The sequence below is a fragment of the Chaetodon auriga genome, chromosome 24 (assembly GCF_051107435.1).
Source record: "Chaetodon auriga isolate fChaAug3 chromosome 24, fChaAug3.hap1, whole genome shotgun sequence".
NCBI lineage: Eukaryota > Metazoa > Chordata > Actinopteri > Chaetodontiformes > Chaetodontidae > Chaetodon > Chaetodon auriga.
This window is the reverse complement of record NC_135097.1, coordinates 17,159,479-17,172,783: the sequence shown is the minus strand read 5'-3', so window position 1 is coordinate 17,172,783 and position 13,305 is coordinate 17,159,479. Positions and strand designations below refer to the sequence as shown.

Genomic DNA, 13,305 nt, shown 5'->3' with positions numbered 1-13,305 from the left:
AAGTTCTCCGATGATACAGGACGCACCCAGGATCACTGGACGTGTATTACAGGGGAACGAACTGTAAAACAGGGAGGTCATCACCAACTTTGTTGAATGGTGTTAATTGAACCACCTGCACATAAATGGCAGCAAACAAATGAGATGAATATAGACTGCCACAGGAAGGTATCACAGATTACACCGTTAACATCCAGCGTTTGGACATTGAGATTGTGGGCAAGTACAGATACCTGGGTGTTCACCTCAACCACAAACTGGACTGGACAAACAACACAGATGTCCTGTACAAGAAGAGTGAAAGTAGATTCCATCTGCTAAGAAGACGGAGGTCCTTTGGGGTTTAAGAGACTGTTGAAAACATTTTATGACTCTGTGTTGGCATCTATAATTTTCTATGCAGTGGTCTGCTGGGGCTGTGGAAGCTCTCAGTGGGATAGAAAAAGACTGAACAAACTGCTCAGGAGAGCTGGCTCTGTCTTGGACTGCCCTCTGGACACCACCGACGAGGTGAGTGAGAGAAGGATGTTAGCCATGCTGACATCCTTCACACCCCTGCATGAGACAGCGGGGAGCTTAAGCAGCTCCTTCAGCAACAGACTGCTGCATCCACTGTCAAAGAATGAATGTTTCCACAGGTCCTTCATTCCAAGAGCTGTCAGACTAACATCATTTAAAATTTAACTATCAGCAGCATTTTACACAGCACTGTGTTGAGGTTGTTTCACATCAAAATATCCCAAACGTACTGTTATGCACTATTGTTGTTTAACATTTGCTAACATCCACAACACTTGTGCAAATATCCTGTGCAATATCACAGATTTTTCAGTGCTCAGTGTGCTTATATATTATTTCTACTGTTATATATTTTCTACTATGCAACAGTACAGAACATAACCATATCTTACTATGTGCAATTGAAAAAAAAATCCATTGAGGAATTGAGCCATCCTTCTAAAGGCAGCTTTGTTTGTACATATTATGCACACACACATACACACACACACACACACACACACACACACACACACACACACACTCACATAGTTAATTGTATTTTGTATTTCTCTTTATTGTCTACTTGTTCCTTTTCTACGTCTCCTTTTTTATTCTTGCAATTACTGCTGTCTGTAACAACAATGTAACAACATACTTTCCCCATTGAGGGATCAATTACTAAAGGAACACTCTTTTGGTTTTGGACTGGTGGTTGGACAAAGGAAGCAATTTGAAGATGTGATTTTGGGCTCTGGGAAAGTGTGATGACCATTTTTCACATTTTTTTGACATCTTACAGACTAACTGATTAATCATTTAATCATGAGAAAAATTGGCAGATTAATTGATAATGAAAATATCATTAGTTGCAGCCCTAGTTACAGACAACAATGATGAAACCTACAAAAATAAGACCCAGGCTCTAAAATAAAAGGATTATAACTGTTGAGCAAACTTTTGGAAAGATGCTAGTGAATGGAGGCTTTGTTTGTTACTACTGTTCAAAGGTCAAGAATGAACTTGCACAGACAACTATAATAAAGGTATCCAGATATGATTTCAAGATAAGGAACCAACCAATCACAAAATACTTCTCTTCTGTGGTTATAGTCCAAATACAAATATTGGTGAGTTCATAAGTGTCTCATCAACATTTGCCATCAAACCACATACACACAAAACCAGCAGGTGTAGTGCAAAAGACTGGCGAACTGCAATTTTGCTCCTCTCCAGTTCACTGTATACTCTGTTTACATTATATTTCTGGTATACAAATATTCATTCCAACGACAACCAAATTCAAGCATGTGTTTCCTGTTTCAGTGCGATCTCCAACAGCAACAACGTTTTTATTGGACGTTAATAGCGCTTACCCACAAATGTGTCATGATCATGATTCATGATAAACAAATATTTCACTGTCCACAACTGTTGTGTATCTACAAAAGTACAGAGCAAACACTGTTGTTTGTTGGTCAATGTCAATGTTGGATTAATACAACCAACATCTGTGGCTATGGTTCCACCGCTGTCTAAGACATTAAATGTAAGGCTAGGATATGATTAGAGGTGAAAGAAGTATTCAGATCCTTTACTTAAGTAAAAGTACTAAAAATATCCCCAGCTGGAGTCTTCTCCTTACATTTTAGAAGATAGAACCAAGAAATGTTTACATTTTTGCTTGAAAACTTACAACATGATTAATTGCCCAATGCCTGGACATCAATTCCAAAAAAGTAAGGATGCTTTGTAAAACATAAAATGGAATGTGATTATTTGCTAACACTTTTGCCATATACTCAACTGAAAACAGTAAAAGATAATATATGCAGTGTTTTACCTCATCAACTTTGATGATGATAATAAGATTTTGTAAATATAGGCTTATATTGAATTTGATGTCAGCAACACATAACAAACAAGTTGGGAAAGTTGAGCTGCTCAAAAAAACATCCGTTTGAAACACTCCACAGGTAAACAGCGTGGTTACCACACTCATACACCGATCAGGCATAACATTATAACCACCTGCCTAATATTGTGTTGGTCCCCCGTTTGCTGCCAAAACAGCCCTGACCCCTCGATGCATGGACTCCACTAAACCCCTGAAGGTGTGCTGTGGTATCTGGCACCAAGATGTTAACAGCAGATCCTTTAACTCATGTAAATTGCGAGGTGGGGCCTCCATGAATGGAACTTGTTTGTCCAGCATATGCCACAGATGCTTGATTGGATTGAAATCTGGGGAATTTGTAGGTCAAGTCAACACCTCAACCTCGAAGTTGTGCTCCTCAAACCATTCCTGAACCATTTTTGTTTTGTGGCACGGTGCATTGTCCTGCTGAAAGAGGCCACAGCCATCAGGGAATACCATTTCCATGAAAGGGTGTACATGGTCTGCAACCATGTTTAGATAGGTGGTACATGTCAAAGTAAGATCCACATGGATGGCAGGACCCAAGGCTTCCCAGTAGAACATTGCCCAAAGCATCCTGGTGCCACGTGTTCCCCAGGTAAGCGACGCACACGCACCCAGCCATCCACGTGATGTAAAAGAAAATGTGATTCATCAAACCAGGCCACCTTCTTCCATTGCTCCGTGCTCCGGTTCTGATGCTCTTGTGCCCATTTTGCAGCGGTGGACAGGGGTCAGCATGGACACCCTAACTGGTCTGCAGCTATGCAGCCCCGTATGCAACAAACTGTGATGCACTGTCTATTCTGACACCTTTCTATCAGAACCAGCATTAGCTTCTTTGGCAATTTGAGCAACAGTAGCTCGTCTGTTGGATTGGACCACACGGGCCAGACTTTGCTCCCCATGTGCATCAGTGAGCCTTGGCCGCCCATGACCCTGTCGCTGGTTCCTTGGACCACTTTTGATAGATACAGTTCACTGCAGACCAGGAACACCCCACAAGAGCTGCAGTTTTGGAGATGCGCTGACCCAGTTGTCTAGCCATCACAATTTGGCCCTTGTCAAACTTGCTTCTAACACATCAACCTTGAGGACAAAATGTTCAGTTACCGCCAAATATATCCCGCCCACTAACAGCTGGCATGATGAAGAGATAATCAGTGGTATTCACTTCACCTGTCAGTGGTCATAATAATATGTCTGACCGGTGTATATATACATGGGACATGAGAGAATTTGATCCTAAACATATGACAAGTTCAGAATTTTCTTTTTTCTTTTGACAGTTATTTCTGGAGCAGCCCAAAGTTGCACAGGGTATAGGAGTCCCAAGTCAGACAGGACAAGAAACATGAGACCATCAGACAGGCTGTTAACAAACCCTCAGGATTGCCAAAACTTATCTGAGAAAGAAAACAAACAATCCAATGTCACAATCCTACAATTATGCCCACTTTGAAAAAGCAGGAATGGTTTAAACTTCTCTCTGATCCTCTTGTTTCATTCTCATATTCAGTACTTCTTATGTTCTGTTATCTCTGTTTGTAGGATTCCTGGTAGATCCATCCATGTTTTTGCGCATTAGAACAAAAAACCTCAGCGGAAACACTGGAAATTTAAAAAAAGTGAAAAAATGATGATGATAAAAACAGCTGTGTGCTTCACTGAGGTGCAAAAGTCACAGTAGTAGCTGGTAAATGATGACATACGTGAAGCATGTGACCTAAATGTCAGTCTTTCCCTGAAGAGATGAAAATGTCAGATCTGTATGGAGCCATGTGGAGACTATTCCCTCCTCACATTAATGCATGACATGTCATATTTCCACACTGCCTTCTACATCATTTTCTTCTGTTTGAGGTTTGACTGGAGCTCTTTTCATGACATCATCGTGTTGTGTTCTGTCTCGCTACACAATGATTTCATGGCACCGACTGGAGAATTAACAACAATCACACTTTTCTTTTGTATGTTTCCTGCACGTTAAGCTATGAAAATAAGAGTCAAGTTGTAGTAAACCAGCATTACATGAGCATAATTCATAGCATGAATAAATCAAACACTGGTGCCAATGATCAACTACTGGCAACTTCAATTCATAATATACTGAATCAGTGCTGACAGGACTGGCCTTTAAAGACGCTACTGGGTGAACTCTGGTGGGGACAGTGTGCCTAGGCCTCCCTCTCATGTTGCATGACTCTTATATCCAATGTGTGCATTGGTGAGAATGGTTGTGAGAGTGAAAGAGAGAGAACAGAAATAGACTTCTGCCAGCTGAACTTCAGAGAGGCTTAAGAGCAATCCTACACCTGCTGCTCTATTTGTCACAGACATGATCCTATGCTGTAGCAACAGCCTGACCTACAAATGTACGATAGTGCTTTTAGCTCCCAGAGTCTGCAAATTAGTGATTTCCAGAGTACAGCTTCTTCAGACACAATATGTATCATTCCCATAACACACACACACAGACCTGGGCACTGCAAATAACTGAAGTGTTTGTTTTATCCGTTTGAAATATGGGGTGTTTGAGCTTTACCATATGAGGGAATGCTGGATGGTGTGAGGGAAGCTGTTGATCATACAACTTCTAAATGTTTTCCCAGACTGTCTAAACTCTGTGATACTTCGGTGTAGGTGGTGTTTCCTAATCAGATCGGGGAGACAGCCCTTCTAGCTCATCCACATTTTACACATTCTTGTCAGAGACTGTAGAAAACACAACTATACTGTACTGTCTGTGATGTCAACCACTGAACCACTGGTCACCTTTTTTTTTTTTTTGCTAAACTTTAAAGGCCCTGCTACACATAAATAAATGTTTTCAATTTATTTTGCATGTTTGTCCTTCTTTCCAGGACTGTTCGGGTGTGTACAAACTGTGATTAATTGGCTTTGAAGTTGGTGCATACTGTCAATAAACACAGAGAAGAAGAAGAAGAAGAAGAAGAAGAAGAAGAAGAAGAAGAAGAAGAAGAACGAGGAGGAGGAGGAGGAGGAGGAGGATACATGGAGGAACAACAAGTCCAGCGCAGTGTTGTCATGCTAATGACATCAAACTGCTGCACCTGGTGACAGCCAAACAGGTCATCACATTTTTTTGTAGTTACACGACTGCAATTTGCAATACATGTCCCAAAAGGATTCTAAAAAGGGAAAAAGTCTAGAGTTTTAACACAAATCTTGTACAGTGCTGTTGGGTTTAATCTGGTCAGAGCTATGGAATATTAAATTGTCTTAACCTCAGGTGTGGATGAAGCACAGGTTTCCGAACATCTTTTTAAAATACTAAAATGTGAACTTGTCCTTATCTTATGGCTATTGGCCATGAGAGGCAGGCAGTCATCAGTATTGACTGAAAAAATCCATATCGTGCATTCCTAATTGCAGCTGGTAAGGTGGAGCAGTTTCATTTGATCTCAGACTAAAGACACGGCCTCCTCAATCACTTCATTCAGCTCGCTGTTTCCCCCTGCTTCCAGTCTTAAGCTAAGCTAAGCTAACCACATCCTGACTCCAGCTCCAAGCTTAACGCACAGATGTGAGACTGATACTAATCTCCCATATGAAGAAAGCAAACAAGTTTATTTCACAAAATGTTGAACGAATCCTTCAAGGTCAGTCTGAATGTAGCCTAACAGCTTCATCATCATTATCAGTGCAGTGAGTTTGATTGTCAGTGATCTGAATGTTGTTTCTAGCCAATATTACACCAACATTTCTAAGATTCACCATCATCACAGATGATAATGCTTACAAACGTCCACCTAACTCTAATGAAATGGCACGCATGATATGTAAGTTGAGGTGTGAGCTCACTGCTGTGTGTTCTGGGCTTTCAGAGCATCACGTGATGTTAGAAAGTGTGAACATGTTTGGACGCAGCCTCACAAGGAGCTGCTCTGTGTAACATTAACTCTGTTTCACAGAAATTAAGGAAGTACTCTGGGTTTGAAAGCACTGTAAACATTTAAATAGAAACATTTACCAAACTGTTCCATACAGCCACATGGTTCTCGAAGGTCTGGACATTAAGCCCTGGGACACACTGTGATCTCTCTCTATTCAGTTCAATCATTGCAAAATAATGGAAACCAATCTCTGTCGATACATGAAAAAGAATTGTTGAAAAGTCAGGACTGATTATAATCATAACACCAAAGAGAGACACTTAAACAAACCTTTTACTTCCTGTATCAAAATTCTGACTGAAAATTAAGATTACTAAGAAACAATTACAAGACAGTAAATCAAACTTTAGACTTATTAAGTCAGAATTTTATAAAACAAATTTCATGAAATCTTACGGAAAATGTTCATGCTGGTTGTGTAAAGAAAAATAATATGATGAAACCCTCAAATACCGATATCAGTATCAGCCTCAAAAATCAGTGAGACTATACACACACACACACACACACACACACACACACACACATACACACATACAAATGATATATCAGGCCCATAACATTAACATTTTTCATAAGATTTCCTTAAATGTGTATTTTTAACAACTGCGACCAAGAAATGTGCTTGTTGGTATATTTGACAGCTGAAAAATAAACTCTATTTTTTACTCTTTACTCTCTGGTAAACAAACTCTAGAACGGTGACACTGTTACAGAACACGTCTTTGGCATTTCTTCTTTCTTGTCAATTATCAGCTGTATATGCTGATAATATATATGCAATGAGCTAATATCTGCTGATATGTCCCTCGTACTCAGTCCAAATTTGAAAAGAAAGAGATGTTGAACTAGGTAATTGTTATTTTATGTCAGAATCAGGATACTAAATCAATTTTGACTATTTCAAAATCTTGACTACGAAATATTTTAACTTACCTTAAGGGTTTTAATTTTAGCCATTGCTAACAATTCATCTCCACCTGCCAGACACCATTAAAAATGCACTACATTATATACATAATACATTTACACCCTGCTGTACATTTCATTGTGTATCATAGTGGAGTGCATAACTGCAGTGCAGAACAAGAAAAAGTGTTTCACTTCTCACACTGTGTGGTTAAATACCCTCTATGACAGGATCCACCAGGGACAGAAACATGTTGATACTGGTCGCTGTGTACGATACTTCTTGAAAAGTGCAGAACAGTGACAGGAAGGTAGGCCACTGTGCAAGCCAGGGCTGGAGGATTGGAAGCACATGCTGACTGCACCATGAGTAATGATAATGGAATTAAAGGAACTCCCGCAGTGCCAAGACTGAAGCAGTCAGGCCAACAGATCAAACACTAACAGCGGAAGATTGTTATCTATGGTTCATATTTACACCCTCACCTACACACTGCGGAGGGTGTTTGCTGTAAAACCCAAAGATTTCCATCAGTATCTGACTATTTAATGTGTCTGTGAACATGCTGAAAATGACTAAGTGACATTTTCAGTGTTTCCCCTAAGACTGAGAGCCAGACTACATATGACTGACCATTTTACCTTTCAGCTGAAAAACAGGTTTCTTAGACCAGGGCTAGGGTTTGAGCCTCAGTACATTTTTGGCACCAAACCAAATGTGACATGGAATTATCGAAAACTGGTCTGGTACCAAGAGCTGGACAGAACGACTTCTTCTTAAAGTGCATGCACCATTTGCTCTGCTTCAACAGCCACTGAAGCTCTGTGCTTACAACTGGATGGAACCACCAAAACAGTGTCGAGGAAGGCTTAGCCGTCGCTGCTCCTGCGCACCTCTGCGACCAAAATGCAAAACTGGGTTTGTGTGGTTCACAGATAGTGAAATGGCCCAACAATGCTGAATGTCAAGCGTGATCACAATGTGATCAAGAGTCTTGCTCAGTGTTTCCAACTTCCTCCAATGGAGGATAAATGCCACCAGTCAGTCAGAACTGTAGAAGCCTCTCGCAAGTCCAGAACCTCAAGGAAGTCCAGTTGCCTTTGTAAAGCACTTAGAAATTAGATTGAAGATAAGTGCATGCCTTCTCTGTGTTGCTCATGTCATGCTGGTCGATCTTGATGTTAACTGTAAACTTTATTGTTACAGTGACCGCTTGGCAGAGGCGTGACTCTTAAGAGTGCTCTGAAAGTTACGAATGGGCATAAGCAATTTAACAGTCTCAGCTTTGGTGAGCTAGCAAGTCCACTTTGAGGTAGTATTATCCAGAGAAACATGTAAACAACTTCACCATGTGACCGTCCCATGTTCACAAGTAGCAGCATGAAATTCCAAGATTGTTCATTTCCAATTTGAACTTCATTTTCCAGTGTTGAACTTTGAAACCTTGGGACCATTTTTGATTCTTCATTTAAATTTGACAAACTAAACTAAAACTAAAAATAATAATAATTCTTTAGTGAGGGGGAGCATTTTCCAAGTGCGAGTCTGAGCAAAAGTAAATGTTTCTTATCATTCCGAGATTTTGAAAAGCTATAAAGTGATCCATGCTTTTATTGCCTTTTGCATCAGTCATACCTCGTCCATGGGCACACGGGTGTTTTTCTAAACAAAGATTTTTGCCTTTCGTCCTCACACAAATGCAGTTTTAGGTCACTGAAATGAGAGTTTTTGGAAACTACTTCCAGGGAACATCAGATTTTTGGGATTTATTGTTTTGTTTTGTATTGTTTTGTTGCGCTACCTGAGTACACATATTTAAAAAGAAAGAAAGAAAGAAAGAAAGAAAGAAAGAAAGCAGTCATGGGTGGAAGAATATGGGCCCAAATAAGTTTTGTCCCCAGGCCCCCAGACAAGTTTAATCCAGCCGTGGTGCCTCTGCAGAACTTTCCCTGGGGGGTGGGGTGGCACTGAAGGGGATCTCACTTTATGACTTCACTGTTCTACACGCCTGGTCACAGCCCTTGTGGTGCTGATGGTGTGGATGACCACATCTTTTGTCCATCTGCACACCTGACTCTGTTCTGTCAGACATGATCACTGGTCTCTAGCCTGGCTCCAGGCTGCCACAGTAAACAGGATGCTCTACCACATGAAAACAACAACAGGCTCAACAGAGACGAGCAGAGGCGGAAGCAATGGGACGTGCTCTCTGAAGGAGCGTCACCATATTTTGATGAGTAAAAACTCACTTGGCTGCGTCATTAGCATAAGAAGTAAAGCTTTCTGTTTAACATGCAGCATCAAGTCACGGACTGGCTCTGTCATTTTCATTCACACCACGCAACCTCGCAGAATCAAGAATCAAGAAACATCGTTAAAAAAAATGCTCGGTCACAAAAGCATTTTAGCAAAAGAAATCCTCAACTTTTGAGACAATTTGGGGTCTTAACTTCCGCCCCACACCGTGTATCGCACAGCAGGTTAATAGTGATGGAATAACACTTGAACCAATACTAGGTTGAATTTTATTGACAAAATTATTGGTTGTCATATGTTGTTTAAGCCGAACAGAGTCGGAAATATCACTCCAAGGCCATTTTGTTCTGTGGCGTACATGACTTTGCCGAAGAGAAAAATGTTCATATTTCTGAATGGAGTTTGGTACCACTTTCTCTTCCGATACACGCTGAGGCTGTCAGTGTAGCGAACACACGGGATGGTCCTGATAAAGGAGACGCGACACACACCCACAACATTAGCTAGCTGAAAGTGTCATCACATCTACTCACCACTTTTTAGAGCATTCTATCACCAGTTCTTGAAAGGAAGCTGCAAACTGGAACTTGGACGCTTTCTTTCCGACCCGCTGTAGCCGCTTCCATACCGAAGTCATGGTGAGCCTTGTCAAATAATTCTCTCAAAGACACGGCAATGACACGAAAGAGGTGTGGAACCCTGCTCCCGTGTCCCTCCGCCAGGACTGCACCGGGGAAGTAGACGGAGAAACTCCACCTGTTTCGCGGACAGCTCCTCTCCGGCAGTGTGTAACCTTGTCACCGGCATCCACTCCATAGAAGGACTAAACAAACACACGCCTTAAGTTATAGCTAGCGTCAAGCTAAACTAGCTGAACCGGAACGCTGGAGAGTATGACTTTCAAAATAAGTGTGTATAAACTGTCTAATTCTCAGCAGCAAAAAGTCAGGACTCATTTTTGCAGGTCATATTAGAGACGTTTCGGCAACAACACAGGAAGCATTTTATAAAATATTTGGCCTATTGACAAGACACTGCTGTTCATGAAGCATGAACAATCAAACATGTATCATCTGATAACACAGATACACATAAAACCAAAAGAAAAACCTTGAGTGATACAATATATAATGTTGTTTTCCACTTGAGGGTCAACACTTCCTGTTTCACTAGAGTTTATTGTGTCTGTATTGACACAGCTGAAATGGTTATTATGCAATACTCTATGCTTTATAAGTCACACCTACAATGACTTCATATTCTTCATAATCTAATAATAAGCAAGGGATACTGTCAATATGTGATGCTTTAGCCAAAATCACTTAAGATAATAATAATGACAGTAATTCTGCAATATATATATAAAGGATGTGACAAAAATAATATCCTAATGTTAGTGGGGATAACAGCCCATCTGTATGTCATAGATTTTCATTAGGGCTATGTTATATATTTGCCTTTATATATTAATGGATAATAAATGCAAAACAGTTTCCCCCCGCCTGAAACAGACTGTTTGTTTCTGTTTCTGTTTCTGTTTCTGTTTGTGTCTGTGCAGATGGTGTGTCTGACTCAAAGGGGAATGTAATGTCACAGATGCAGGCCTATGTAAATATTCCTCAGACAAACAATAATTAGTGAGTTGCCATGAAGCTGTGTTTAGGGATATTATCAAGGACTGAATACAAAATAGAAATTACCTGTTAGCCTCTCAGGAAAAATTCCCTAACCCTAACCCCTCAGCTGCAGGGACTTTTCCAGTGCAGGCCAGCATCTATTTATAATCTATCGCTGACACATGGAGCAGCTAGGAATATAATGTAGCCTCCAGGAAAACACACACGCAGATAAATATCCTGTTCACAGCCTGAGTGATATAGGTCGATTTAAAGATTTCACATCACGTATTGGTTTCGTACAGCATCATTTTTTATGTTTCCCGAATATATAAAGATATATAGAGATTTTCTGGACACTTTGGGGCAGCGCAACAAGCTGTAAACACAACTTCTGACATATTATCACCTTAGGAAGTTTATATGGCAAATGTGTCAGCAAACAGTTGCCTATTTACATATCCAGCACACACATTATCATACATGTGCATTCATTCTTGGTCCTGAGGAAAATATCTGCCTCATAAATTTCTGCTGAATGAGCCTCTATGATCATCAGCTAGTCACTACACTGGGGTACTTTCCAAGCCTCTTTTTTGATATGTCCTCACTCCTCGATTGAACCAGACGTCATTCAGGTCCGCCATCTTGCAGTCCGTCTCAAAGCTCTTGTTTCAGCTCTGAGGACCAAGGAGCGAGGACACTCGAGAGCAGCCTTCACGGACGTCTTTTACCAGGCAACAGGCCGCCTTATTGGATATCAGTTAGTGTTTGGACACTGCAGCTGATTGGACTGATCCCAAACATCACAACATCCCTGAAGTTTCATATCAGGGTGAAGACAGATGACACATTAAACTCACACTTCCAAGATTTTATAGTTTATTCATTTTCTGACTCACAAATCTTTGTTAATTGCAGGTTTGAACAACAAAAGGACTACAAACAACTTTCTTCATGATCTGTTATTTCCCACATTGACTTTTATTATGGATCCAGTAAAGTCAGAAAGAGCTGAAGAGTCTGTCAGTCAGAAACACTTTTTACATCATTTAAAGTCATTTCCATTCAGTCACATGTGCGACTGATAAGCGTCAGGTTTGATATGGTTTCATAATTTCAATTTCCTGGACACCTGTATTCTAATTGAATATGTGTACTGTTCAAAAGACACAATAATCATATTCTATGCTATCAACTAATGATTTCACACTCAGAGTATCAATAAATACAGATGGAAATAATGAATAAATAATAGAAATGCATTCAGCTACTAGAAATGTTCTTCATGTGCACATGTTTGTTAAACAGGTAACATGCTCTGACACTGCAACTGTATGTTTTTACTAGTATTAGCACAATGCACATGTGTGCAGACACATATTCATTAAAAGTCTAATGGAAGTCTAATTTCTCTCTCAAGTTTCTTCTCTGCTCTCATGGTTTTCCTGTCTGTGTCTACATAATCAGTGTACAAGGCAAGGAAAAGACACAGCTGAGGGTGACATGGATGCAGTTTAAGAGCTTTGGGGTGTCTTTTGTCTGAGTCAGAAGGTGGTTTACAGAGTTCATTTGAAAACATTTTCAAACTAAGAGAAAAAGAATACTCTCAAAAAATGTAACTAAGCGAATAAACATGGAATAACAGCAATTCTTAAAAATATAACAAAGTGTAACTCAATATATAGTTATATAATATGTATTATAATTCATATTACATAATATTATAATAATATAATAAGAATACAATATGACTAAGTATATAAACAAGTATTTACAGCTGTTTCTAAGAGAGAGAGTGAGCCAGCGCTACAAACTATACACCAAAAGAAAAAAGAAAAAAATCAAGTCAATGTGTGGCAAAACTGAAAATACTGATAAGAGTCGTTTATTGTAAAATCTTGAATCACACACCCGTAGAAATGGACGCTTTGTGTTATTTCTACTCTAACACAGTATTATTAGTTATATTCATTTGATTTCAAGAATTTTATAACACAGCAAACCGAGGTATTCATGATCAAATGGATGTGATGGTCACATTCATAAAGTATTTTCTAAGTAAAACTTACAAAGTTAGAAAATTAGGGAAGATGGTAATCCATTACTAAGGGTTATTTCTTAGTTTGAATGAAGTATTAACACTGATGCAGTAACGTTTTGAGAGTGCATCTTTAAATGTAACCTCAG

The 13,305-nt window shown here is 39.8% G+C and overlaps 1 protein-coding gene across 8 annotated transcripts in view; it reads right to left on the bottom strand.

The window, feature by feature from the left end:
* The window catches only part of ehbp1l1a (EH domain binding protein 1-like 1a), a 43,099-nt gene extending 32,727 nt beyond the window's left edge, over positions 1 to 10,372 (bottom strand). For 7 of the 8 annotated variants that reach the window (XM_076724624.1, XM_076724630.1, XM_076724626.1 and 4 more), the window contains exon 1: positions 10,033 to 10,315. In XM_076724624.1, the coding sequence (XP_076580739.1) occupies positions 10,033 to 10,136 (104 nt within the window). In that variant the 5' untranslated portion in view covers positions 10,137 to 10,315. Of the gene's footprint in view, positions 1 to 10,032 lie in introns of all 8 variants that reach the window. The other variant, XM_076724636.1, reaches the window with a different exon arrangement.
* Positions 10,373 to 13,305: the final 2,933 nt, after the last annotated feature.